Source organism: Trichomycterus rosablanca, chromosome 8 (genome assembly GCF_030014385.1).
Source record: "Trichomycterus rosablanca isolate fTriRos1 chromosome 8, fTriRos1.hap1, whole genome shotgun sequence".
Taxonomy (NCBI): Eukaryota; Metazoa; Chordata; class Actinopteri; order Siluriformes; family Trichomycteridae; genus Trichomycterus; species Trichomycterus rosablanca.
In genome coordinates, this window is record NC_085995.1 from 9,519,141 (window position 1) to 9,544,025 (window position 24,885).

A 24,885-nucleotide genomic window follows, 5' to 3' on the forward strand; every position below is an offset into this window, starting at 1 on the left:
GAAGTTCAGCTGATGTCTGCAACCTCAAACATGTCCCATTCAGCTAGAAATCCACCAAGAAGTCATTCTGTACAGCCAAGCACATTTCTGTACAGAAGTGAGCATGCAAAAACTCTGTCTCCTTCTGGTAGTGTCCCCAAAATTTCTTTCCCAGAGATGCAGGGTTGAAGTCGAGAGCCTTCCAGTGAGTGAAAGAAGCAGACAGAGGAAGAAGGATAACTGCCAAAAGAAACACTTTGGGGATCATTCCTCCATGTGACTTCACTGGTGTGTGAAACCAAGCCCAGCCCACTGTGACCCCTCTTTTCTCCAAAACACAGAACGTCTGCTTTTAAATGCCCATAAGATTAAAAAAAAAAGTTAAAACCAGTTGTATCTGAGCTGCCTTTAAACATAGTTGTTTTTTTGCAGCTTCTCTGATCTTATTTATAAGCTTGCCTTTTCTGCTGTTCTCAGTTTTCCCTCTCTCTCAGCCATGGGTTGTCCCAGGAAGTTGAGGGAGCAGCCTCCTCCTCCATATGGATATGATCAACCCTCCATATAACACAGTACTCACACAATCTTGCTCCTCCTTTCTCCCTTTCCTTTATTTTTTCTCACAGTGCAGGCGCTTTGTTTCTTTTCTGGCTCTTCCGTCTCTCTCTGCTCAGCAAAAATGTGCTGCACAGCTTTAGCAACCCTTAACCACCAAAGCAAAACACAACCCAGACACACAGGGAAATAAAATTTCATGCCCCACCCCACTTACTTCATAGGCTGCAGGCAGTTAACTGTCGGCAACCTATAAAAGTAATTGTTTTTTCATTTGTAAGTAGTGTTATGGGGAAAATTAGGTCTAAGACCTTGTGAGCCATCTGGGTTGTTTTCTTTGCTGTTTGGTTGTAGATGAAAGTAGAAGACGTTGGATACAGACGTTGGAAGTTCAAAACGCCAAGATAGAAGTATTTAAACCATACAGCACCATCTTCTGTTAAAGTTGGGTCATGAACAGTAAACAGAAATAACAAAATGTCATATTGTTCACCTCACTAATTTGATATACAACCACTGACAGTAAAATATGCCATGACTTTTATTATTTTTTTCTAGCCATTAAAAAACACACAATAGCTGAGGGCAAAACATAAAGGACAGTTGGCTGTACCCAGACCTCCAGGACACGACAGCATTGACGCTCTTGATTTTCTGTGCTTATTATTCATATAAGGAAATGTTTCTTTGTTTCGTTTCCATTTGTCCAAGTTATTCTGGATTTTACTCATGTAAAAGCTCATAAAGTTTATTATCTTGTTAATCTCATGTTTAATTTGATCCTACCCTCATGTTCTTATACCACACACTAACAAGTACGTATGTACTGTGTGTTCACAAACAATTTTATGGGGACCCAGTTTATGCCACCCATTGTTCAGAGAAGCACCTCAAATACTGTTAACATGGCTTAAAACTAGAGTGAATATTACACAAATTAAAATCATCTACGTTTAAACTTGTGCCTGTCTGCGCAGCCACAAAGTCCCCAAGTCCAGATGTAATTTTTGGATCAATTGTTACAATCCATTAGACCTATCTGCTGAAACCCTATTAGAACAAAGGTTTTGTTATAAATAAGATGCTATAGAAGGTTAACAGGTGCATGTTATTGCTCAGCCTAAGTGCTAGTGCCGAGGTGGGTCTTCAATCGTCTTTAGAAGACGAACAAATGAACAACTGGATATAAAAAAAGAAATCATGAATCATAGTCTGTCAACCAAAATAAGCCCTTTTTGGGAAGTTCCTCATGGTACAGTTGCAGAAGTTCCCACAAGTATGTTGCGCTTGTAGTTTGCGTTGCTGTCACCATTCTGTAGAGTTCATCTCAAACCAGCTTAATTGGAAATATGTTTTGGTTCATTACATTTTACATTTACATTTCTAGCATTTTAGCAGACGCTTTTATCCAAAGTGACTTAAAGTACTGTAACAGTATATTGTCTGAGCAATTAAGGGCTAAGGGTCTTGCTCAAGGGCCCAACAGTGACAAACTGGCAGTTGTGGGACTTGAACCAGCAACCTTTTAATTGCTAGTCCAGTACCTTAACCGCTAGGCTACAACTGCCCTGGCTACATCATCATCACATGAAAATCTTCTTCCCCTTAAAGCTTCTTTGAGCGGTCTAAAGGTGAAAATCCGGACTATAAGCTCTCTCAGTATCTCAGACACGACCAATAACTATTTCTCCCGCCCTCACTGTTTCCAATGAAACCATAAAAGTGCAGTAATTTTTTGCTCTGCTTTCTGGTTGGCAAAATATGTGCAAGTTTCTTAGCCTATAAACTAATCCTATCCTTTCTCTTTATATAATATACTATATAAGATTTTAAGTAAATATGGTGTGTTTTTAATTCTTCACTTAAATAGTTCCACAGACCAGGCACTTCATCTGGTGTACACAGTAAGTAGATTAAATATCCCGTCCTGACCGAGGAGAGACTGGCAACAACAGAGCACTATTTTTTACACCCACTCCCAAAATAGAACAGTTAGGACATTTAAATGAAGTCAGATGCAGAATGTGAACATGATACACCAGGACCAGGCCAAGCAGTATGTGAACATGGTAGAGCAGTATTAGTTAAGCAATATGTGAACATTTTATATTAATACTAGTTAAAGCAATGGTATAGCAATAACAGTTGCGGCAGTATGCAAACATGGTACAGCAGTACAGGTTAAAGCAATACATTGCAGGTCAAAAGTTTTAGAACACCCCATTTTTACCAGTTTTTCTGAGCATTTACATAGATGTTTCAATGCACCTTAGAATTCAAGCATAGAACATTTGCATTTACAACCCCAAATCAGAAAAAGTTGGGACAGTATGGAAAATGCAAATAAAATATAAAAACAGTGTTCCTTACATTTACTTTGACTTTTATTTGATTGCAGACAGGATGAACCTGAGATATTTCATGTTTTATCTGCTCAACTTCATTTAATTTGTTTATAAACATCCATTCCTGCACTTCAGGCCTGCAACACATTCCAAAAAAAGTTGGGATGGGAGCATGATGTGATTCCAAACAGGTGATGTCAACAGGTGATTGTAATCATGGTTTGGTACAAAAGCAGCATCCAGGAAAGGCTGAGTCTTTGATGAGCAAAGATGATCAGAGGATCTCCAGTTTGTCAACAAATGTGTGAGAAAATGATTGAAATGTTTAAAAACAATGAACCTCAAACAAAGATTGGAAGGGATTTGCATATTTCTCCCTCTACAGTGCATAATATCATTAAATGACTCAAGGAATCGGGAGGAATTTCAGTGCGTTTTCTGAGCTAGATTTCATCACTTAATAGATGCCTGATGCTGTGGGATTTATTCAAAATTGAATTAATATGTGATTTTCAAATTAATCTAGTAAGTTATAAATTAAGTGTTGTGTTAAGTAATTAATCACTTCATATACTTCAAAATATGATGTGGATGGAATTAATTTGTGCCATCAAAATAAACATAATCCATTTTAGCAGTTTATCAGCACATTTTGCAGTTATTTATTATGTGGACTACATGTTGTTCATTGCAGTGTCATAGCCGATAGTTTGCTTCTCATCATCATGTTTGATTTCTAACTCCATGAAAGGTATTAAGGATTTACACTCCATATGGGGGATTTTAAAACATTAAATTCACTTCAACTAATGAAGCTCTCTTGCTAAATGCAACGTCACACTTACCACTAAACGCCATATGGGCTACAAGTCATCCCTGACCCATCTGCTGAGACAGCTTTCAGGAGAAAATCCAGAGATCCCGGGGTGTATGCTGGTTCCACTCATCTCTTACAAAATGGAAACAAAGTTGTATTAATGTGTCTGTGCAGTATTACAGCACAATCATTTATGGATGTCAGAACAGTACAATCATTTTACTGCAGTCAAATTGTCAAGCTGACATTTAGCAGTTATATTCTTGGAGACCTTGTAGGCAGTAAGAAGAACAATTAATCAAATTTTGGAAAGCATGATAAATTATGTAGAACAATTTAGAAATTGCCCTAGCAGGCCTGTATCATGAGAGTAAATGTAGTACATTAAAAAAAAAACAATAAAAGTAATTAAAGATGAATTTGACATAATTCTGTTTAAAAAGCTGTTTTAGAAAAGAATACTAATACTAATATACCAAAAATTTTGTAATAATTTACCAATTGGGGCAGTGGTTGCTCTGTGGGTAGAGTTTTGGGCTATCAATCAGATGATTGTTGGTTCAAATCTAGTCTCTGCTATGCAGCCACTGTTGGGCCCTTGAGCAAGGCCTTTAAGCCTGTCTGCTACAGGGGCACTGTGCAATTGCTGACCCTGTGCTCTGACTCCAGCTTCCAAACAAGCTGGGATATATGGAAAAAGATTTTCATTGTACCGTACATGCGTACATGTGTATATGTATATATGATAAATAAAAGCATTCTTCTTCTTTCATTCCTCTAATACTAATATTCAGATATATGAACAAATATTTTGGCCTCATTCATTATAACACAGTTTTACATTTCTTTATTGGGACCAAGAAAAACAAAGGGCTGGTGGGTAGATTATGAGCCAGGCTTTTTGGTTCAGTATTAGCCTGAACTCTGCCTAAATGGTTCCAAAAACACCAATTGTTTCAGAATGGAATGTCTAAAAGGTTCATGATTGAATTTCCACATACTCTTGGTTATAAAGTGTAGCTACATTTATTAGCTAGTTAATAATGTTAATACATTTTAACCAAAGCATTAATAAAACAGGTAATGTGGTACAATTAAATGTTACATTGCCCATTGGAACAGTTTGGAAGTAGATGTTTGGAGCTAAATATATAAAATATCAAATTACATTTTGCTTGCTTTATGTAACTGTAAATATGCAAATATGCAAATCTAAAAGGGTCAATGGTTCAATAAACTGCACTGCACAGATAAACGTCTGTCTTGTTTTTTTACCATTCAGTCTTAATCTAAATCAATTAAAAGGCTTTGTCCTGCCTTAGTCTAGATGAGTATGGGTCTAATCTTGTCTTGTTCTCAAATGAGACAAGCTTAAAGTCTTAAATGAGCACTGCTAATTAATAACTTAGTCATAATTAATTTACCCATGTAATATCAATTCTTGGCAAATTGTACATTTGGTGCTAAACATAGTTGGGAAGCTTTTTAGAAAAAAAGAAGCTGTGTTTTTCACAACCTCTTATAAATGCATTCTATATTTAATCCTTACATTCAACCAAACACAGCTTCAAACACCTTTATTGCGATTAAGTGTGCTAGTAAGTTAGTAATCTCTTTAAGTCTAGTGCTGTACCTATTTTTAAAATCAGTGTAGCCATTAAAGAACTGAATGGATCACTAATGAACTAATAGGATTGGCATCAAAGAGGGAACTCTGCTTTATAATGGTCTCAGTAAAGCAAAAGGAGGGTGGAGAGCGGACAGTATAAAAGCTTATAAAGAGAGGACACTGACGCACTCTCAGAGCAGCCGGACGATTGACGGATTACAGCAAGAGCACAAGAGCACAAGAGCAATCAGCCAAAGGTAAGAGTAGAACAGGCCAAGGCTTCAACACAAGCTCTAACACAATTATTGCACCCAAAGTAGAGCAACAGCAGGTATTATGGGTTTGGATGAGGTGTAAATAGATCAGCACAGTCACCAGGTGTTTTGATGAGAAAAGCATGACTGCACATACATATGCCTAGGTAGATTGTTAGTTTGTTATCAAGCAACATTTTATTTAGGACATGTAATGTATGTAATGTTGTGTATGCATATAACATCATATACAACAGTTTATATAGCATAAATCTATAATAACTGCGTAGTGTGCAGTAAAATTATTTTTACTGGAACATTGCGTTTAATTTTACTCGTGGCATTCTTGGATATGTTTCCATTAATGTAGTTTACTGTCACTTGGTTATTACATGTCTAACAGAACTAAATAGTCCTGTAATTATAAATGATTCTCATTGGTTTGAGCAGTTGTGGTCAAAATGAAGAAAATCTCTAGTTTTCAGTGATACAATAAACAATTGGTAGAGAGAAGACAGGACTTCAAAAAATACTACCAAAAACAGTGGATAAATACTTAAATTAATTAAATATTAATCTAATTAGCATTCTCATTGCAATGAGGCACTGGCAACACATACAGGGACTTATTTTTTATATCTTAGGTACAGTCAGTGGTTTACAGCCATAACATGTTTATATATTTGCTTAAATATACATGTTCAGAAAAAATAATGGTACATTTGATTGCTTTATTCTTTGTAATCAGACTGAAGGAGAGGAGGTACATGCAGGGTTTAGCCAATAAGCATAATATGTGTCTTTGACGGAAATGCTAAATTTGTTTGGTTGGTAAATTTGGCTAAAAATTTGCTGTGTTTCACTTTTTATAACTGAATCATTTTGTATTTTAGGAACGTTGTAGAAGAAACCACAGGCATGTCAAAGTAAGTTCCAGTACAAAGCCAGATACACCACTTTGATCTTAAAATTTTAGATGATTAAGTTTCTAGTGTTTAATTATCATATTTCGTAAGTTAAATTTATGATGTTGATCATATAGGTATGTCATGGCAGGAATTGCCCTTTAAAGGTAGTAACTGTTTAAGGCACAACAACCCAAGCACTAGTCACTAACCACCGTGCCATCCACAATTATGAATTTCTGGAAAGATTCACTGTTTCACTTTGGTTCCCTGAAGTCTTATAGCTCTAAAATGGCTTCACAAACTTTTCAGACTAATACGTTTTAAGAACTTTGTAATCTTTTTTTGAATGTCTTTAGTTTGCTGTTTTTCAGACCTTTTAGTGAAGTTTACATTCAACAAGTGTAACAAACATGCAGAAAAAAAAAAAAAAAAATTATAGATTTTTATAATTATATAATTTTTATAATTATATAAAAATAATTTTTATAATTTTTATAGGGCAAATATTTTTATAGATCTATCTCTTCCAAATGTATGAAAACTTTTGACTTGAATGTTTACACATTTTTCCCTTTCTTTTATTAATTTCCAAAGAGGTATTTTGGCCTGGATTACCAGAATGCACTCAATCTTATTATAATGGATTTACAGGTTTAGTGCAAAACCTAAAGTAACAAGTGTAAAGCATAATGAACGCGGCTGGCAAATGGGTAGCTTGCTATTATTTACATAATAATAGCTGGAATAATATAAAAAGACAAAGGTTATCGGGTTTTTTTAAATATAAAACAAGGACAACCTGATTGAACACAAAGGTCTGATAAAAGCAAACAAAAGAAATTTCAAACAATGAAGCTCATGAAGTGGTGGTTGTAGTCTAGAGGTTAAGGTACTGAATTAGTCATCGGAAGGTTGCTGGTTCAAACCCTACCACTACCACTTAAGCAAGGCCCTTAACACTTAGTTGCTTAGATTCCATGCTGTCACAGTTCTGTAAGTCGCTTTGGAGTTGCTGAAAATGTAAATAGAAATTAGAGATTGGAGGTTTGGGTTGTGCCCTACCCTACACAGCATGCACATAAAGTATAAATCATTTTGTTTGTTGGTTTCAATGTAAGATCTGTTTTTGTATACCATGAATCAATCCAAGAACATTTCAGTAGAATAAGAATCAACAGGGTTCATAGATAGAAAGGCTGCAAAAGACCCAGTAGTGTATCAACCAACGTTGAAACAGATTATTCACAAATGGGAAATGTTCAGTATTGTTGCTAATCTATTTCAGTAGAGTTTGCTGTTATTCATATGTCTACTAAAAACACTAAATGGTATGTTTGGAGAGGTAAAGTAAAACTGTAGATCAACACTGAAACCTAATTCAAACTGTAATGCATATGAACATTAATGAATGAATATTAATGCTAATCTCATATAAAGAGTGCCTGGACTGTAAAACAAAGTGCACATCTAAGTGATTATTAAATATATCAAGGTTTACGTTAAGACAGAATGTGTTTGTCTATATTATAATGACAAGTAATTTCTAAATAATGTCAGCAGGAGTGTACAGATCACTGTCTAGGCAACCACATTTTCTAAGTTAAGTATTCTTCAGCACAACACTAAAAAGGCAACAAGAGACCATCATCAGTTACATTAGAGGGTACAAATAAGGATAAGCAAAATGTATACTGAGTCACTACACAGCAGCATGAGCAAAGAATTGCATGTATGTCTGTTATATTTTTACCACATTTACATAATCAATGACTAAACAGTGTTTTGTAATGTAAATAAAACTCCTGTTTTATTCTTCCAGAGTGTTTAAGAAGAACAGTAGAAATGGCACGGTAAGGCTCACATGTTTTTAGTTTTCCATACATGAATAACATACATGAATCATCTTCCATCTGCATGGCATTGTCCTCATGCAACCACTTCCCCTACACACTTAATTTTTTGTACTTCATTCTTTGTTGAATCTTCTTGGCTAATTAGACAATTGTAATTCAAATGTGTATATGCAATTGCATTTCCCATAAAAAAAACATAATGTGGTATATACAGCCCCTTTCTCAAATACTGTATGCCACAAAAAAAATTATGTGCCACAATTATTGGCACCGCTACAATTGTGCGTGTGTGTGTGTGTGTGTGTGTGTGTGTTTTAAACTTCACCTGAATAAGAATAAGAAAGCTTAAAGGGTCAGCCTTTGCTTCCTGTTTCACTGGGGTATAAATATAAGGTGACACGCAGGACTAGGACCAGCAGTGATCGGCTTTAATTCATTTTCAAAAAGAGCTGACGAATTCCAGCAACAGGAAACAGATGAGCAAAAAGTTGAGCAAAGTTTAACTTATTAGGAGCAAAGCGATGTGGTGATTACCAAGAGAAGCTGGCTTGCAATCAATGTTCCAATTTATCCGACAGGTGTTCAAGGGGATTGGGGTTAGGGCTCTTTGTAGCCAACTAGTGATCCTACACACCAGAAAAAAGGCCTTTTTCAAAGTTGAAAGCATATAGTATACTTATGTGATTGATTTTATACACCTACTAGCAGTAGGGTACTTTTGGATAATTAAAGCAGATGTTTTAAGTTCAAGTGGCACCCTAATAAATCCTCTAATTTCAGATTTGTCTGTACCTGGGGAGAAGAGACTTTGTAGACCATATGGACCACGTTGATGCTGTTGGTATGTTCTGTTCTGTTGGTACAGTATGATTAACGTCATGGAACAATGCCTTATATCTCCAGAATGTTTAAAACAATGAGAAACTTAACTTAAAATACATCAAATGACTGATTGATCTTAAGAAGGTTTCTTTTATTTCATTCACAGATGGGGTGCTCACAGTGGATCCCTCAGAACTTGATGGAAGGAAAGGTAGAAATGAGAGCCTGTACACGTAAATAGCTAATGCACTGTAAATTAATTAAGTGGAATTTATTAGCAGTGTAGATACTGTTTAAATCTTTCTTCATTTGTTGCAGTGTGGGTGCAGCTAGCCTGTACCTTCCGCTACGGCCCAGATGATTTGGATGTGATTGGACTTTCCTTCAGAAAAGACATCTGGATAGAGCACATTCAGATTTATCCTCCACCTGCTCAAGACAAACCAGCTAACACATCTTTGCAAGATGCACTCATAAAGAAAGCAGGGGAAGGTGCACACCCCTTCACTTTTAATGTATGTGAACGAGAACATTACTGCGTACCTGTAGAGTGTTTTTGACCTCATAGTTCTTAGATCTATCATGGTTGCTGTTTCAGATTCCACCAAATCTGCCATGCTCTGTAACTCTTCAGCCAGCACCAGGGGACAAAGGCAAGGTACTATCCTACACATGCATCTCCATACACAACAGCTTCAAAAATCCTTGTAATGTGCTCTTTCTTACTACTGCAGGTATGTGGTGTTGACTTTGAACTGAAAGCCTACATTGCCAATGATGCAGACAATCCAGAAGAGAAAATAAATAAGAAGTATATCACTATTACCTCTAAAATACAAATTATAAGCAATGTGTTCAGTTTGCGAGGTCTTTCTTAATTCTACTGTGTGGTTGGATTTATAGGGATACTTGTCGTTTAATCATTCGTAAAATCCAGTTCGCACCGGACAGATTGCAGGCTGGACCTAAGATGAACATCTGCAAGCAATTCATGATGTCAGACAAAGCAATTTACTTGGATGCATCCATAGAGAAAGAGGTACATGGTTTAAAATGTACTGTACCTATGTTCAACCTTGAGGTGATTGTTGACTTATATAAATAATCAATTAATATTTTTTTTTCCAAAATTGTTTTTCAGGTCTACTATCATGGTGATCCAGTTCATGTCAAAGTAAAAGTAATCAATAACACCAACAAAGTAGTCCAAAAAATGACAATTATCAGTAAGATAAAATTCATTTTAGTAAAATTAGATGCCAGAATAATTAGAAAAATATTCAAATGGCCATTTAACTTTGTATATTTTTCTCCTACAGTTGAACAAACAACAGACGTCGTGCTCTATTCGGCAGACAAATACACCAAAGTGGTTCTGTGTGAAGAATTCAGGTAAGTCCAAACCTGCACAAAGTACAATGCATGGCCAAATTGTACACCCCTTTCTGTCAAGTGGATTTGCTAGTTTGGCCACACACACAGCTGAAATCTCCATAAACAAGCATTGTCCATAAAATTGGTTGTACTAAGGAACTTCACATTTAATGCCAAGGGTTTTTGAAATTGCATTTTAATCAAGCATATATGGATGTGGTGATTTTAAATATCCACTTTAGGACATGTAGTGGATGAAAATTTTGTGTAATGCTTTTGTAATTAATGTTGTCATGTGCCGCATATACACATGTAAAGGACACGTATGCTTGGACACAAGCTTGGAATTGGTTTCTGTGACTAAATTCTTGGTGAATAAACTCCTTGTTAGTAATTCCCTGTTAGTTGTAGCCTAATGGTTAAGGTACTGGACTAGTAACCACAAATCTGCTGGTCTAAGCCCCACCATTGCCAGGGTGCCACTGTTGGGCCCTTGAGCAAGGTCCTTAACCCTCAATTGCTTGGACAATATATTATCACAGTAATGTAAGTCGCTTGTTAATGTCAAATGTAAAATGTTATAACTGATAATAGCTGGTGACCTCCCAAAGTGCCCCCCCCCCATTGCCATAAGACTACTGTTTTATAAATGCAGCAGAATCTTATAATAAAACACTTATTTTAATATGCATTTATTCATTTAGACACAAGAAAAAAATAACAAACCTCATGCCTTACATGCCTCATGCCATGTATATTTGTCAATCTTTATTCATCAGAGATCAGGTGAATGTCAACTCTACATTCGAGAAGGAATATGAAGTTACTCCTTTACTGGCCAATAACAAAGAGAAACGTGGTCTGGCACTGGATGGCAAGCTAAAAGATGAAGACACCAATCTTGCATCTTCCACAATGTTAGTACACCTTATACACATCTTAACATTAACATTTATTTATCTTAATACCTAAATTTTGTATACAGAATAAAGCTGCTCTGTATGCTACATATGGAACATGGAACTCTTTATTAAAAACTCAAGGTGCATGTAAGGTTATGTCCACCTGGTTCTTGGACAAAGTTGAGCACACAATGCTATGTTCAAAGGAAAAACAGTATGATGTGAACATTTATCTTTAGCTGCTATGTGTAATACAAAGGTGCATTGCTATGATCTGACCTGTTCACTATTCTAGTCTGCGTAGTGGCATGGACAAAAAAGTACAGGGGATTCTGGTCTCCTACAAACTTAAAGTGAACCTTACGGCAGCTGGTGGTGGAATACTTGGGAGCCTAAACTCTAGGTTGACTTTTATATTTCTCTATCCAGTCAATAATTTTGCATAAAACTGTTAAAATAAACTTTTAGAACTTTTTAGAGATCTAATTAATAGAACTGACCCACATTTTATCGTTTCTTTATTCAGTTATGTTACTGCAGAGCTACCCCTGGTCCTGATGTCACAAAAGCCAATAGGTAAGGCTTATTAGATCCATATATACTGTGATGTTTCTTTTTAGTACTCATTTATTACTAATTTAATAATGAGTATACATATTTTGTGCTTTTGCTGCATTTCAAATGTAACAGATATGTAAGTATGCATTAACAATTCATTTTTAATGTGCAATATTGTTTGTAATAGATCATTTGATTTTATTCACAATCATCACATTTAATGAGTTAGACCAGTTGATTATAAGGAGGTTGCTATGGCCATAATATTTCGACTTTAATCTCGTAATCATTTCCACTTTAATCTTGAAATCGAAACTTAAAAACCTTTCTTTAAAGTGGCCCTAATACTCTGTCGTAATTTTCTGGTAAGTCTGATGACTGATGACGTGTCGACTTTCCCTAACAAGTCTTATTGGAACACCACCGAGCTGGACGTCATTGAAGATGTGTCACCGCTGGAGGCACGCAGAACCTAGACCCAGAACACGGATCTCTGATAGCGCGCTACCGATAAGAGAAATGTCGCCCCAAGACTTTCTTTCCCTTACAGTAGAAATTACCTCGGGCAATGCCCTACCGTCGGCCCGCTATGCGGCTTGATGTTACCGGCTTTCCCTTAACAAATTAGCAAGCGCGATATAGCATGAATATAAGCTGGAGGTGCGACAGTGCGCACCACCCGCCTGTCTGTTTAAATTTACATTTACATTTTTACATTTTACATTTACATTTTTCAGCATTTAGCTGACGCTTTTATCCAAAGCGACTTACACAATGAGCTGAACACGATGAGCAATTTAGGGTTAAGGGCCTTGCTCAGGGACCCAACAGTGACAACTTGGTGGTGGCGGGGCTTGAACCGGCAACCTTCTGTTTACTAGTCCAGTACCTTAACCACTGAGCTATCACTGCCCTGGCAGGGGCAGGAGTTCTCCGTCATCGGTAATGATCCTCAGCTGCTCCCAATAGACCACTGAAGTCGCGCGTCATACTATAGTTCTCGTTATGCCCATATTTGGAGACCCGGGTCTAAGCCCGATTTCCTATTGCAAAAATGAATGGGGTTTTAAAAAAAAATCGACTCTAATGCATCCTGTGCTAAATAAACATGTTCAGAACCCTATACGTTTTTTCCTATGTACATTTTTATCCTGTACATCACTGGATCCACTGAATTACGAGGTTGTTAAAGGGTCGTAATACTAGTAATGCTACACGAAAGCTAATGCTACTGCGTATTAATTAGACGTCACTGAACCACACCAAAGCAAGGTGTACTATGGTGGTCGTATCGCTTTGTGGTTTGTCCTTCTTTTTCAAGGATGATTATAACAGTATTAAAAGAGGTGAAAACCACTTTCACTCAGGTCATTTTAAGCAGTGTAGCCTCAGTGCAGGTCATCTTGTAGAGCTTGTTAAGAGGCTTCCAGTCTAGTGACGTCAATTCAGTGCACAGTAGCATTAGCTTGCATGTAGCAATATTCATATTTTGACTCTTTAACGACTTCATCATTCAGAGGATCCAGTGAAAATAGTTAGAGGAATCTCCATAAAACAAAACGTAACAGCTTTGGAACATTTTTTATGACTACAGGATGCTAGAGAAGCAATTTTCGAATTTTTCCCATTCAAAATTTCTCTTAGACCAGGGTTACCAAATATGGGCATAACAACAATGCGTGGACTACAAAATGACGCGTCTGATTCGCGCTAGGCTGACTGGGATTTGAAGTTCCAGCAGTCCATGCACGCCTGCTGCGACGGCGCCCTCTGTCGGAACCCTTACAGAAAAGGTGTAACAGGGTGTGTGTCAGATAACTTTGTCTCATAAGTATATTAAATTATGTTTTACAACAACAAATTATATTTTACACAGGTTCTCATTGTATAATGTCAACCTTTGCACTAACTTTTCACACCACTCTATCAAAGCTTTGCACATTGTTATTCTTAAGATTCTTTTAAGGAATGTCATTTAATGGGTCTTCAAAGGACAACAAGAACTTCACTATGAATTATAGTGATCATTTAAGCACAAACATGAATAATAATAATGGTCAATTTGTGTTTATTTCATAAACCCTAGCACAGACATCAAGCCCGAGTAGACTGCCAGGCAAATGCTAGGGATGAGCAACTAAGACAGACAACACAAGTGGATCTCCTGTTTAAAAAGCTACATTTATGCCTGGTCCAGTTTTTTACTGTCTTGATATCTAAATAGATAGATATATTTATTGTTTAAACCACTAGCTTAGCTTGTTGAAAAGGAACTCATCAGCACTGAAGATTAAGCCCGTTGTGTCCACACCACAGTGTAACTGTATTTGTTATTTCCTTTTTAATCATTTTGTTATTTTGTTCGTATAAAACTGTATTTCTGTTGGATTTTTTTTGTTTTGTACATAAACAGTTGTTGTGTAAAGAAAAATATAATAATAAAAAAGTCAACAGCAATACTTGATAATATCATGATAGTATGATACAGTATGATGTTTTGAACTAAGAAAATGTTAAATGCTGTATGGTAAATGCTGGATTCTACACTCATGTTCTTTAATGTGGCCTGTAATGCTTAATGATTTAAATATTAGGGTGGCCAGTATGTTGAATTATCAACAAAATCTGCAAGTTTGCGGTTGCCACACGAAGGGTGGCGCATGTCCAAAAAGGTTGAAAACCCCTGAACTAACTTATCTCCCTTCGTGTACCGAAAACGGTTAAATTTGCTGACAAGCCCGAAGTAAGTACATTTTATGTATAAAGCACTCTTAAAACAACTTACGTTGACCAAAGTGCTTTACATTGAACAAGTATACATAAGACATCATGTTAAAAAAAAGGAAAACCAAATAAAAATACAGAGTAAGAGAGAAAATAAAACAGATAAAAATAGACTAAACAATAATAATTACCATGGCTCCTCACTGTTCAAATGCCAGCTTATAAAGGTACGTTTTTAGGAGTGATTTAAAAACAGCGGCCGAAGGGGCTTGTCGAATAGTAGGAGGTAGAGTGTTCCATAGCCTCGGAGCATAAACTGCAAATGAACGATCATTCAAACAAGCCCTAGGAACAGTCAACAAGTTCTGAGTTTCAGATCTCAAAGATCGCTGTGTGGTTGACGGAGAAAGAATACCACTGAGATAAGCCGGGGCTTGACCATTAGGCACTTTGAAAACAAATAAAAGCACTTTAAACTGAATCCTGTGCTGAACAGGCAGCCAATGTAGTGAGGCAAGGATGCTTCCGATGCGCACTTGTTTTAGAGTCAAAATAACATTGAAATTTTAAGATGCCTAACTAGTGAGGATATTAAGGCATCTAGGATTTCAAACAGCCTCATTCTCGGGAGCGCGCGTAGGATGTCGTAAAATGCTGCCTATGTATGGAGCTCCCTAGCTTTTCGAACACACCCAGAGTCTGACGTGATGTCTGAAGAAGAGAGTTTTGCTCAGAATAGGCATAATAAAAGGAGCTATACAGTCTGTCTGAGTGATATATAATGTAATATTTGTCCTGTCTGCATGAGGGTCCGTGTCTGCTCTCTTCTTTTTTACGTTTGAGGAGCAAAAGTGTATTTTTTTATATTATTAATATTGAAATTTGTGCTGTATTCTTTCTTATTGGAATATTATTAATGCATTGAACATTTGTATATATTTTGTATTTTTGTAATTTTTTAGATGTAAATAATGTAGTCTTTTTGACATGTTTTTCATGTCATGTAATTAACTTACTTACCCCCACACATACACTTACACCCTTTATTTACATATCTCCATTAAATAAATACATAAATATTATATACATTAATATTCTCTTGCCTTTCATATTTGAATCTTGTCATTTACCTATATGATCATAATTGAACTGTAAACTACTGTAAGAGGTGACTAAAACTGTCAAAACTGAATTTCACAGTTCAACAATATCATGTTTACAGTTGAACTGTAAACTTCACAGTCAATATTATTAGACACTGAAGAGGTGACCATCAGAGGTGGAAAGTAACGAATTACATTTACTCGCGTTACTGTAATTGAGTAGTTTATTGGTGTACTTGTACTTTTCAAAGTAGATTTTACAACCAGTAATTTTACTTTTACTTAAGTATGTTTTGTATTAGGAATTGTAATTTGCTACATTTTAAATAACATCCGTTACTGAGTAAAATAAACGCTAAAAAACTGCTGCAGTAAATTCTGCGATGGTGAGTCGGATCTTTTGGCTCGGTTCCTTTTAAAGAGCCGTTCAAAAAAATGGCTCTTCATTCTTTTGTTCAGGCAGCGAGAGACGCTACTGTAACTATAATACAGCCCTGATATTAATATTAATGATCAACAATCATCTATGAGAAAAAAAAGATTGTTGTCAAAAGTATACAAATTGACAACAAGTATATTTTAATAACAAAAGTAGTTTAAAATAATTGCAATAAATCATCTGTTGTATAACTTTTAGCCAAACTGGGCTTACATTTAATTTCATTACCTTCCGCTCGTTAATACGTGATAGAGAAAAAACTACAGGAAAGAGACATACTGTGGTTGCATTGCATTTAGTTTCAGAAAAATCCTCTCTTGTGCAGAGATGTGTCTGTGTTTGTTTCTGCGATAAGAAGTGCGCACAAATATATATATATATATATATATATATATATATATATATATATATACTGTATATATATATATATATATATATATATATATATATATATATATTATATAAATATATATTTTATATAAATATAAAAATTCATTAAAGTAATAGTACTTTTACTTAAGTACAATATTTTAGTACTCTTTCCACCTCTTCATAGTAACATGAGAGTTTAGCAGTTGTACTCATGGTTGAACTGTAAAGGTGACAGTAGAACTATGAACTATTATGGTTCAACTGTAAACTGTAAACACAGTACATGTTTCCTGGGTTTCTACTGTCCATACTTCTTAACTGGTTTGTACATTGCAAAATAAAATGTTTAATAATGTGCAACTTCATATAGTGGGTTTAGAACGTCTAACGTTTTGGGTTTTATTTATTTTTTTGTTTACTATTTTTTACTATTTTTTTAATGGACAAATTAATGAATGTATGACTTGCCTAAAGATTAGCATATTGCTACTGAGTGTTAGCTTGACCTGGTACTGTACGCTGCATCAGAACATGCGCGGTTGCAGTGTGTGGATAAATCCACTGTGTGATACATAAACAGTGGGTTCCTCACCTCTATCAAGGTAGGATTTTTTTACTTTATAAAAGGTGTGTTTTTATTAAGAGTAAGTAAATCCATACAGGGACAACATAGTGTCGTGTAAGGACCAATGTTGGTTAAATTATTATATTAGCGATGCCATGTCTGCGTCATCTTATTCAACCAATCCGGCTTGTTAGCTTAGCTGTCATGATAACAGATTAGCTGAGTTAGTGTTGCGGTCGGAAACGCTAAAGTAATCGATTTATAACTGCAGTAACATTAAATACTGAAATAATGTAGCGCAATAACATGTTGCGTAGTATTTCTATAGTTCCAAATAATGTGCTATACGGTTTCCAAATAGCTAGCGTGTTAGCTTGACTGACATGATAGTTAGCCTGTAGCTATCCCAGACTAGTCGGTTTATTTCGTTAACTAACTCGATATATGGTTCGAAAATATGCCGGTTACTTAAAATACATGTTTATTTTTTATTTAAATAATGTTTTATTTATTCGGTTCTTAAAAAATTCTATATTATTTTGATGAATCCCCAGTTTCTGTATTGCTAGTTATCAAAGCTAGCTAAGGCTTCCACGATAAACCAAAGCTACACTAGAACGTACTTAATTATTAATAAATCTTATGTTAAATTAGAACACGGTCAGCGCTGACGTTAATAATTTATATTACTATTGAATACATTATTGTGCTGTTTGGGACACAATCCAAAAAGCCACGCACAGGCCATAAACTCCCACAATGCTTCATTTAACACGATGAATAATAACGTGTTTCACCTCGACGATTTCCGACAGAAATATGAAAGTGACGAGCAGTGGCGTGCGAGAGGGTTACTCATACACAAACACTTAAACAAGTATGATGAGAATAACATAGATCAGCTGCTGGCCTTGTCCATGGTCTGGATCAACCATGTGTTCATGGGCTGCAGGTGAGCTTGTCTGCTTTTAAGATGATCTGAGGTTGGTTTATGTGGCTGTATTACTGTAGCTGTCATCTTTTTTGCAGATCGTTATTAGATCGATGTCAAAAATGTATTCTGGACAAATAGATTGTTATGAATTTGTTTCATTATCATGATGAGATTACTGTTTAAAACATGCTTGTTTTTTTGTACATGTGCAACAACTGGGTTGGACAGTATAAATATACACTGCCTGGCCAAAAAAAAGGTCACACACTCTAATATTTGGTTGGACCGCCTTTAGCTTTGATTACGGCACGTATTCGCTGTGGCATCGTTTCCACAAGCCTCTGCAATGTCACAACATTTATTTCTGTCCAGAGTTGCATTAATTTTTCCCCAAGATCTTCTCCAGCACATCCCAAAGATTCTCAGTGGGGTTCAGGTCTGGACTCTGTGGTGGCCAATCCATGTGTAAAAATGATGTCTCATGCTCCCTGAACCACTCTTTCACAATTTGAGCCCGATGAATCCTGGCATTGTCATCTTGGAATATGCCCGTGCCATCAGGGAAGAAAAAATCCATTGATGGAATAACCTGGTCGTTCAGTATATTCAGGTAGTCAGCTGACCTCATTCTTTGGGCACATAACGTTGCTGAACCTAGACCTGACCAACTGTAGCAACCCCAGATCATAGCACTGCCCCCACAGGTTTGTACGGTAGGCACTAGGCATGATGGGTGCATCACTTCAGCTGCCTCGCTTCTTACCCTGATGCACCCATCACTCTGAAACAGGGTAAATCTGGACACATCAGACCACATGACCTTCTTCCATTGCTCCAATCTTTATTCTCCCTAGCAAATTGAAGCTGTTTTTGCCGGTTCGCCTCACTGACAAGTGGTTTTCTTAAGGCTACACAGCTGTTTAGTCCCAATCCCTTGAGTTGTGCATGTGGAAATGCTCTTACTGTTACTATTAAACATTTCCCTGAGTTCTACTCTAGTTTTTCTACCATTTGATTTCACCAAACGTTTAAGTGATCGCCGATCACGATCATTCAAGATTTTTTTCCGACCACATTCCCCCCCACTGTTCTTCCACTTTTTAATAATGCGTTGGACAGTTCTTAACCCGATTGTAGTAGTTTCAGCTTCTCCTTAGATGTTTTCTCTGCTTGATGCATGTTAGTAATTTGACCCTTCTGAAACAGATTAACATCTTTTCCACGACCACAGGATGTGTCTTTCGACATGGTTGTTTAACAAATGAGAAGCTACTCACTGCATCAGTTAGGGTTAAATAACTTGCTGAACAAGCTGAAACATAATCACCCATGCAGCAATTATCCAATGGGAGGCTCTTACCTATTTGCTTAGTTAAATCCAGGTGGTGATCTTTTTTTTGGCCAGGCAGTGTATTTACCATTCAATAATCTAAATGTGTCTGCTCAAATTTTGCTATACTGTGCAGTAAATTGTCAGAAAATATGCTGCTTTGCTTAAACAAGCTTGGAGGACATTTTATTTGGAAGCAAATTTTTGACAAACATGATTCAGATATTTTGACTAAAGCTTTGTATATATTATAAAATTACAAGGTGCTGTGTTATATTAAATAAGGTTTTTGATTAGATGTAAGATGCTGGTTACTCTTAATCAGCATATTTAGCTGTAATTGACCACCAGCTACTTAATTAGTTTCTTGAAAGTGTTCTATTTTTGTCTGCTTTCTAAATTTTGCATAAAGCTTTACAACAGCAGATCTGGTCCGCATACTGGATTTGGTACAGTTTTTACACCAGTTGCTTTTCCTGACACAACCCACCTATTGTTATCCAGTATTTGGACCAGCACTGAGAGCGCACCTCCCAGTGGATAGGCTGTTTTGGCCAGCCCTCCTTGGCCTAAAATGTCCATGCAGACTGACCGATATTCAAACCCTGGATCTCAATGCTAGTGTACTTTACAGCTGCACCACTGTGTGACTTATTTTGTTTCTTTAAAATAATTATTTGAAATGCTTAAGTAGTTCTGGATTGAATATTATAATAATATAATATGTTACTGCTCCACTGTCACATTTGGCTTTTTTTCAATGAATTACACTATAAAAACTTTTTTGATTTGTCACGTCAAAGAACTGCGTCCCAGAACTCTGCAGGCCTATCCAAAATGTTTTGGCGTATTCCAATCGACCTTTCCTGTGCTTCTTGGTCAAGAGTGGAGTGCATTGGGGAGTCCAGCCATAAAGTCCTTTGTTGTTATGCGATCTTATGGTTGTCTTTGACACAATTGTTCCAGCCGTCATTAGGTCCACTCATAACCCATCACCATGGTTGCAACACAACTTGAACATCGAGTTCCCAGTGGTTTAATCATGTCGTGACCCGACTGTAGACCATACAGACTAGAAGTAGGTTTTAAGATCAGCAATATTATGTAGGGGTTAAATATTTGCGTCATATCAGTATTAACAAAATATTCTGCTACTTTAAAATATTATGCAACTTAATGTTTGACCACTTTTACCTGTTTACATTCTTTATATTAGCATTTTACTAGCACTGTAATAATTACCCAATGTAAATGCATTTTGCATCCATACTCAGATTGTATATATTTGCTTTATCTTGCAGATATGGCCCACATCTGATGCAGAGAGTGCTTGAGATGGCAGAGGGGATTAATGTTGGCGAAATGCTTTCATATGAACTAGTCCCAAGCGCTGAAGCCAAAAAAAGACAAAATTCATCTGATGGAAGTAGGTCTATAACTAAAGTTCTATTTTTGCACTTATATGGATTTGTCAGATTGTTCATTTTACACAAACTATTATGTTAGTAAAGCTGCATGAGTAAGTGGGTGACAGGAAAGTTATTTAAAAATATAATCACGTGTCATCAGTGAGCTTGTGTGGCGGAGGTTCGAATCAAGGGCTGGGCTTACAGTACAAAAGCGCATAGCGTTACGTAAACCTAGCCATTGGGGAGACACATCAGTGCACTGGACCCAAGCCTGGATAAATAGAAGGGTTGCACCAGGCGACATCCGACATAAAAAAAAACTGTGCCAAATCAAATATACATATGCAAATAATTTTTTTTTTCTGCATCGCTAGAATTCTTACGTCGGGTTGCTTGTGTATTAGGTAAAATGGTTTCTGTTCTTTATTTTAGGTGAGGAGCCAATGAGGAAGATGCACGTGTCTAATTTTGGCTCTAGACCAAGATTTGAGCCAGTACAGTTTGTCACTGGGAGCAGCCTGAGCAGCAGTAGAGTAGGATGCACCGATGGAAAAGAAAATGAAACGGAGCGTAGGAGAGAGGAGATGAACCACACAGGGCCAAGGGATACAGAGCAGCAATGGTACAGCAATGACACAGGCTATAACTCTCCTTCCAGCTCTTCCTTTGACGGAGGATCATCATACAGTCATGACTCATGGAGCGATCAGAGCAGCAGCAACATGTCCTTTGGAAACAAGAGCGGGCTTGGCTATGGGGGAAGAGCACCTAACTCGAACTTTATAGGAAAAATGCAGCAGGACTATACAGCAAGATATGAGGCACATACTTCAAGACAGAAAAACTCGCCCCCCCAGTCAAGCCGATATGATAGTTACGCAGGGGGGAGGTCTGGGCGTTGGGATTCTGGAAGGCATGGTTTGGGCTTTGGTCATCAGGACAGGCCACAGTCTAGCAAAGCTATGAATAGAGTCTATGACACTCCAAGCAGAGGAAGTCCTGGCCTGCTTCCTACACCATGTATACCAAAGACAATCTCACCAGCAACAGTAGAGGAGAAGCAGAGGCTAATCGTGAGGGTTTTAAATGCTGTAGCTGTAACCCTCCGGGATCCTGCGTTTGTTGGTGGACCCGACGGCCCGAATTATAATTTCATTCTCAGTCGCAGCATTCAAGCTTGTAAAACTAATCCAGAATACATTTATGTTAATTTGAAGGATATTCCCCAGTCCGATCTACCCAAGAACAAGAAAGTGCCATCCGAGGGCTATGCATGTGAGCTGAGATGTTCTGCAGTGTACCTTGCAACAGGTTACTCTGGCAGCAAGAACGGTGCCAGGGATCGTGCATCAGAGCAGGCCGTCAAAACATTCATGAAGCCGGTGGAAGTCCGTGTCGTGCAGCGTCAGTACAAACGCAACTACGTCAGTGACATGGTGGTGTGCCAGATCAACACACCAACCCCACCTTTAGTTCCACCCCTACGCAACCCAGAGGACAGTCCGCCACCTAGTACCAAAGGTCAGTACGTGCCTGATAAATCCAAACACTGGTCAGAATGTGTCCTGAATGAGAATGCACACGATGCCATCTGTATCCTCAACAATTCTGCTGCCTGCAACCGGATGAAAATCGACTACGCCTTCAGTCCAATACCTAACAGCAATATGTGGGTGTGTAGTGTATACCTGCAGGGTGAGCTTTTGGCACAAGCCAGGGGTACAAAAAAGACCTCCAAGCACATTGCAGCTGAGGAGGCCGTGAAAAAGCTACGAATGAACCAGGCCAACCGGCAGCACCAGGAACAGTACGAACAAAACCATCAGCAGTCGTTTTTTCAAGAAAACCCCACCTTCGAGCAGCCTACTAACCATTTTAATCAACTGGGTGGAGGCAAGAAAAAGCTCAGTGAACTGGTTATTCTGGAAAACTCTGATAATGCCATTTGCATCATCAACGACACGGCGCAGTTCAATAAAGTCACTGCGGACTACAGATTCACTATGTTAGCAGACCAGAACTGGAGATGTGAAGTTTATTTAGAGGGCCAGTTTGTAGCTTCTGGGATCGGCCCCAAGAAAATCGTTAAACACGTCGCAGCTGAAGAGGCCATTGCTACACTGAAACGTACATACGCGGTGGTGAAGTCCAACCTCAGGAAGGAAGGCAACGTGGATGCTCTTTCCCGAAATCAGATCATGGCCCGCGCCGGAGAAGAGGCCATGCGGCAGGAGATCAAGGAGGACAACATCGGTAACCAGTTGCTGCGTAAGATGGGCTGGAAAGGCGGCGGTTTAGGCCGAGAGGGAGAAGGCATCGCAGAACCAATCATGGTTAAGGAACAGTTTACTAGAGAAGGACTGGGTATGGACCGGGACAGACATGGGAATCACCTGACCAAGCGTAACATTGAGGAAATCATACGCAATTATGCTTGCTCAGATCGGCAGGACGACCTGCGCTTCTCCACAGAGTTGAATAACGACGAGCGCAAGCAGATCCATCAGGTCTCACAAAAATACGGGCTGCGGAGCAAATCCTACGGTCAGGGAAAACAGCGCTTTCTTGTCGTTAGCCGAAGAGTTCACAAGGACCAACTGATCGGTCAGCTGCTGCAAGAGGGTCAGGTTGGACGGTACGAGTTGGTCAAACCACAGGCCTCTCACTGATGGACCTCAAAAAAAAAAAAAACTTCAGATAACCATTACTGACTAAAGCAGCTATGCTCGTGTTTATTTGAGCATATTTTTTTTTTTTTTTTTTTTTTAAAGCGTGTTAATCCTGACGATGCTTTTTTTTTTTAACTGTGGCAAATCTTATCTTCTTGTAACATTAGTGTTAGTACTGGCAGTATCTCGAGTGAGACTACGGTATACACAAGCTTCCATGCTGACATTATATATCCTGTATTCTGGGATTTCACAAAGTAAAAAGTGATGAATATTATGCCAGCATGTGCTAACTAATGTACACATTCCATATTCATGAAAATCATCTGCCCTATCTATGTTCAGGTCCATTTCTGTTTTAAACAACATCTTAAAATGTACCAAATATTAAAGTTTAATAATAAAAAAAACATCTACTTTTCTTATTAGTGAGGTGAAGATTGGGTGTTGTAAAATATGCTTTAGAAGCAGTGTTCTTGTGATTTTTTTTTTTTTGGTTTGTTTTTTATTTGTGAATGGTCATGTCTGTGTTGACGAACATTTAAAAATGAACCTGCCCCTTGTCCTCTAGTTATCAAAATAATGAAATAAAACCACCTGAGATTTTGCGGCCTGTTACCATGTAAAAATGTTGATTTGCTGATTCATTTTTATACAAATATTTGAAATAAAAAATTTGTCTTTTCAGCAGCATGGTTGTGCACATGGTAGAGTGGTTAGCGCCCAGCAACATTGGTCCTGGGGACCAAGATTCAATCTGAGGAGTTTTACATGCACTTAGGGTGTCTGCATAGATTACTTACCACCTCTCAAACCAGGCAGAGGATAGACTAGCTGCTCTAAGTTGGTTCTAGATGTGCGAATGAGCAAATGTGTGGGTGTGTTTCTATGAGATGACCATGGTGGGTTTGGCACCGGACAATTTTGACCGTGACCAGGATGAATTGGTTGGTAAAAATGAATACATTTCTTGGCTTCTGTCTTTATGCCATTTTTATTCTTATTAGGGTATTATTTACTTTAGCACACTTTATGCCAAACTGCCATTAATTAACAAAAAAAATCAAACACTAATCAGTCACTGAACATTATATAACTGCACCCGGGACAGTCCAAATTTGTTGCTTCAGTTCCACAAGATAAAGGAAACAATTCTGCCTTGTGTCAACTAAACGGTTGTCTCAAGGCAGGTTGGGTCCATGGATTCATGTTTACACCAAATTCGAACCCTACCATTTCTATGCTGCTGCAGAAATCGAGATTCAGCACGCCAGGCAAAATTCAGCTGTCAGGTTTTGGCAAGCGTGTGCCCACTGTACCCTTGTTCCTTCCTGATAAAAGGATTGACGTGACTTTTAGTTCTTTTC

At 37.5% G+C, this 24,885-nt stretch overlaps 2 protein-coding genes across 3 annotated transcripts; both read left to right on the top strand.

Annotated features, from left to right (window-relative positions):
• The first annotated feature begins 5,540 nt into the window (after positions 1–5,540).
• On the top strand, positions 5,541–14,336 carry arr3b (arrestin 3b, retinal (X-arrestin)). Its single transcript, XM_062999826.1, has 15 exons — positions 5,541–5,559; positions 6,450–6,482; positions 8,284–8,314; positions 9,098–9,158; positions 9,306–9,350; positions 9,458–9,654; positions 9,738–9,797; positions 9,874–9,950; positions 10,043–10,178; positions 10,281–10,365; positions 10,459–10,531; positions 11,293–11,430; positions 11,711–11,818; positions 11,942–11,991; positions 14,060–14,336. The coding sequence occupies exons 2-15, from the start codon at positions 6,475–6,477 to the stop codon at positions 14,098–14,100; spliced, it is 1,110 nt and encodes a 369-aa protein (XP_062855896.1). The 5' UTR covers positions 5,541–5,559; positions 6,450–6,474; the 3' UTR covers positions 14,101–14,336.
• Positions 14,337–17,135: 2,799 nt separating this feature from the next.
• Positions 17,136–24,211, top strand: nkrf (NFKB repressing factor). 2 transcript variants are annotated; one of them, XM_063000477.1, is made up of 3 exons: positions 17,136–17,213; positions 20,742–20,866; positions 21,282–24,211. In XM_063000477.1, the coding sequence occupies exons 2-3, from the start codon at positions 20,758–20,760 to the stop codon at positions 23,516–23,518; spliced, it is 2,346 nt and encodes a 781-aa protein (XP_062856547.1). In that variant the 5' UTR covers positions 17,136–17,213; positions 20,742–20,757; the 3' UTR covers positions 23,519–24,211. The 2 variants fall into 2 exon arrangements, with proteins under 2 accessions (XP_062856547.1, XP_062856546.1); XM_063000476.1 differs by lacking the exon at positions 17,136–17,213 and adding an exon at positions 17,554–18,128.
• The last annotated feature ends 674 nt before the right edge of the window (positions 24,212–24,885 follow it).